This window comes from Benincasa hispida, chromosome 9 (genome assembly GCF_009727055.1).
Source record: "Benincasa hispida cultivar B227 chromosome 9, ASM972705v1, whole genome shotgun sequence".
NCBI classification, from domain to species: Eukaryota; Viridiplantae; Streptophyta; class Magnoliopsida; order Cucurbitales; family Cucurbitaceae; genus Benincasa; species Benincasa hispida.
Window position 1 is genome coordinate 64,318,515 of NC_052357.1, and position 4,660 is coordinate 64,323,174.

The following is a 4,660-nucleotide window of genomic DNA, read 5'->3' on the forward strand; positions in this document are numbered from 1 at the left end:
CTCTACTCTATATATATATATATATATAATTTAATAAGGTATTTGGTTATTTCATTTTGAAATTTTTTGGTTGGTTGTTTAATAATTTTCCAATATTCTTTACTTTAAAATATTATGTTTCTTTTAATCCATTATCCTTTTCTATTCTAATGTCAAAATATACTTTTTGACATGAATTTCAAAGAATTAACTAATTAAGAAAAATGAGGAAAAATCTAAGGATGGCAAACCAGATATGCGATTATATATTTAATTTAATTTGTTTGGGTCAAATTATCATATTATATTTTTCTTCCCCACGTAAAATTTTCAAACATATTCAATTTTATCTTTTTCCTACGTGAAAATTTGTCATGGAATTAACTTTAAACGACTACATTTTAAATTTATGAAAAACCCAGTGACTAAGATAAAAAAAAAAAATACCAGAATCAATATGTCCCATTTTCCTTTTAAAATTTGTTTCATATAACAACTTTTTGATTGACTATTTTCATGATAGAACAAATTAATTTTCTTATAAAAACAACACCTCGTCTACGAGATTTAACGAACTCTGTGAAAATAAATCGAACTTAAATCAATTTACAAAAAAGAAGAAATATTTTTATGCAAAAAAAAAAAAAAAAAAAAAAAAAAAAAAGTAATTATGAAAAAATCTTCTAAAAAAGAGGCATATTTATAAACTATTGTGGTCATTCTAATACTCATGTTCTCTTCTTCAAATTGGTTAATTAATTTCTATCAATTCTACACCAAATAATCACTATAGTTTTATTCCATATAATAAAGTTTATGGAAAACAAAATTCTTCAACCAAATTGAAGAAAGAGAACATTCAAATTCAAATCACCTAAATAAGAAAGGTAGTATTTTATTTCATAAAGAATAAAAAATAATAAATAAATAAATAAATAAATAAAAAGCATCTAAATATACCCTTTAAGAAGCAGAGAAGTGGGTCCCACAATCCCAATCTCAAAGATTCCAAGTCCACCCTCTCCATTTGGAATCCAAATCCCATCATTTCTCATCTTCCTTCTCTTCCCTTTTCCCTCTCCCCCCCCTCCCCCTATAAATAAATCCCCAAAATTAAATCCCTCCAAAACCCAAAATCAAAAACCAAACAGATTTCAATCAAAATTCCAAAACAAAAAACAAAAAACAAAAAACAAAAAAAAACGAACCGTTCGATCACGAAAAATGTCAGGCGTTTGGGTTTTCCGATCCAACGGTGTGATGCGCCTCGTCGAAAACTCTCAAGCCGGCGACGACTACTCCTCCGACGGCCACCACCACCAGCACCACGTCAACGGCGGCGGAAGAAAGAAGATTCTAGTTCATCTTCCTTCAGGACAAACGGTTTCTTCGTACGGATTCCTCCAAAAGATTCTAGAAGGTTTAGGATGGGAACGGTATTACGAAGGCGATCCAGATTTCTTCCAATTTCACAAACGTTCTTCTATTGATCTCATTTCTCTTCCAATGGATTTCTCCAAATTCAACTCCATTTACATGTACGATCTCGTCATTAAAAACCCTAACGTCTTTCACGTTCGAGAACCCTAATTTTTATCAATTTTATTATTTCTTTTTCATTTTCCCTCCCCCCCCCCTTCTTTTTTTCTTTCCTATTTTAATTTCATTCCCCTTTTTTTCTTTTTTGTGTGTAATAATTAATTAATTATTATTATATTGTAAGCTTCAATCTCTCTGTATGTAAGAATATGCGTCGTCTCTGGAATTTTCGGTTCATATAAGATTGAAAATGAAGTGTTATATTTAATCATTTTTATCTTAATTTTTCTTCAACATTCGAATCTTTATTCATCTTTTCGTCTGGATGATATAATTTTTTAAGTGAATTTACGCAATTCTTCAAAGGAAAAAAAAAAATGGATTTATGCAAAAATAGCCTTTGGAACGGATGATAGATTAGTATGGGTTGTCGATTGATATTTTACTATTATATTTATTTAAAATATTTTGTTTTTTGGTTAATATTTTTTTATTTTATTAATGCTTTTCCGTTGACATTCCTAATTTTTTAACTCCCCTTATAATTTTTTAAAATTAAATCTATATCATTCGTATTTTTTATAATAATTTATAAAAATATGATGATTTAAGCTATTTTTTTTTTCAAATTTTGACTTTTTTTAAGTCACTGGTAAACAATGGAATAGTGATGGATTCCATCAATCATTTTTAAAAACAAAAATAAAAAACCAAAATGATTATCAAATCGGTCTTACCTTAATAATTAAAGGGTTAATTTATTTTTTTAAAAAAATAAAATGATCAAATCGGATTTTATCTTAATAATTAAAGAGTTAATTTTTTCCCTCCTAAATTTTTAAATTTGTCTCTAACTAATAATTATAAATTACTTTTTTTCTTTTTGTGTGTAATTGCAATCAATGAATGGAATTTTGTGTTCATAGGAATGAAAATGATTTGATAAATTTATGTTTTTTGTTTTATTATTTGGGAAATTGATGTGATTTTGAGGGTTTTGTTTGATGTGATTTATGGTTTGACAAATGGAGTTTTCGGTTTTATTACGTGTACTGCGCAGGCCTTTGCAGCTAACTTTCACGGACACGGATATTTCTTCTTTTTTTTTTTTTAAGAATAATATTTTTTTCCTTATTTTTTATTTGCTAATTTTAAAATAAAGTTTGGTTTCAATTTAGTATTAAAATTTTGTTACAATTTTATTTGAGATTTGAGTTTTTTTTCAATTTAGTTTCAAGATTTTATATTTTCAACCTTAATTTTTAATTGAATACTTACTTTAAATCTTTAATGTCAATTTCTATTGATTAATTAAAAATGATTATGAAGTGGAATTTTAAATTTAATTTTAAAAGTGATAACAAATAATGAAACTTAATTAAATATAATTCTAAGTTAACTCCAACGACGGTAAATGAGTATTTTGTGAAAAATTAAGAAAAAAAAGTGTAAATCTTGAAATATGAGACCTAATTGAAACAAAATTTAAATGACATGAGTAAAATGGTAGCATTTTATAATTTATGGATCAAATTGAAATTAAACTCAAAATTTAAAGAATGAAATGTATGACATTTTAGAACTTAGAGAGTAAATAAAAACTAAACCAAAATCTGGGATCAAAAAAGTATTCTTCTCTATTTTTTTAAAATTTTTCTCTCACTATATCTTTAAAGAATTTTTTTTTTTTTTTTTTTTTTTTACAAAATGATTGAAAAATAACCCATATTTAGATGCTCGCAATGAAATCAAGATTACTCAAATTTTGATTACGATGGTATTTGTTATCTAGAATCATAATTATTAAAATTGCTAAAATATGTGTTTTGTGTGAAGGATTGGATTGATTGTATTTTTTTTTTTTTTTTTATGCCTATGTTTGAATTGCAGGATTATTCGAGAGTGTATTATTGGTACGACTATTACAGTAAATTTTATTTTTATCCAACATTAAAAGATTTACAAATGGTTAAAATACATATATACCAAACTTTTACAAAATCGTGTCAAATGTATTTAGAGTAGTACGTACTATTTTGATTTATTTATTTATTTATAGAGGTACATACCACTCTAAATACTTATTTTCATTTGCCTCAATCAGCATGAAATGTCTGTTTTATATTTCTTTTTTTAATTAAATCTACTTGTTATTTTTATATAAATTATTTTTTCCATCAAAACGAGTTTAGTTTAACTAACATTTATTCATTATTTACTAAAATGAATTTAGCTCAACTAACATATGAATGTGTTAGTGACTTAAAGGTCCTTAATTATATTAAAAAATAATAATAATTATAATAATTTATTGTCCTCCTTCATTTTTGGGTTTTCAAGTTTATTTCTAAATTTTAAATAATATAATGGTTATCTTTTTTTTTTTTTTTTTTTTTTTTACAATATGAAAAATAAGAAAATAAAAAATCTAATCTCAAGGTTGGTATATATATATATATAAGAGGGTAATTGGCAGGGTTTTGTTTCATTGGATTTAAAGGTACGCAAATTTTAAGTGATTTAAATTATGGTAGGGGCAATCGATGGGATTTTTTTATTTTTTACTTTTTTTTTTAGTATATGATGTGTTTACATTATTAATTAACCAGTACAGTAATTGTCAAAAAAAAAAAAAAAAATTAACCATTATAGTAAATCGTATTAATTAACTGTTAGGCTGGTCCAATAATTTTTTTAAGATTCAAACTATGGACCTTATAGTTTCTAGCATAAGCATATGCGGATGCCCATTAGACTATATTCAATTTGGTCCAGTAACTAATAACAATATATCGAATGGCTGAAGATTAGATTTCGAGGAATATATAACCACCTAGCATGAACTCATTATGGTACCATCTTATAATATTAATTTTTTACCGATATACTTTGATTGCTCGATCAAAGTTTCCAATTTTACTAAAAGAATTTTAGAATAATATTGCTTTAAAAAAATTAGAATAATATTCTTTTTCAAAATAATAAAAAAAAAATCCTTTAGAACAATGTTCTTAATGTTTGTACCAAAAAGAAGAAAACCTTACCTATATCGTATAAAATGGAAATTCTTATGAATAAAATTTTTTTTAAAATATTTACATTTTATAGTAAAAAGTTTCAAAAGTTACTTTTGGAACCTTTA

General features: G+C 25.0%; 1 protein-coding gene across 1 annotated transcript; it reads left to right on the forward strand.

Annotated features, from left to right (window-relative positions):
- Positions 1 to 1,054: 1,054 nt before the first annotated feature.
- LOC120086690 (flowering-promoting factor 1-like protein 2) lies at positions 1,055 to 1,596 on the forward strand. Its single transcript, XM_039043453.1, has one exon. It carries the CDS (start codon positions 1,204 to 1,206, stop codon positions 1,567 to 1,569), a length of 366 nt encoding a protein of 121 aa, XP_038899381.1. The 5' UTR covers positions 1,055 to 1,203; the 3' UTR covers positions 1,570 to 1,596.
- The last annotated feature ends 3,064 nt before the right edge of the window (positions 1,597 to 4,660 follow it).

Excerpts from the sequence above, each read along its gene's own strand:
- LOC120086690 (XM_039043453.1), top strand. The coding sequence starts at position 1,204 with ATGTCAGGCGTTTGGGTTTTCCGATCCAACGGTGTGATGCGCCTCGTC.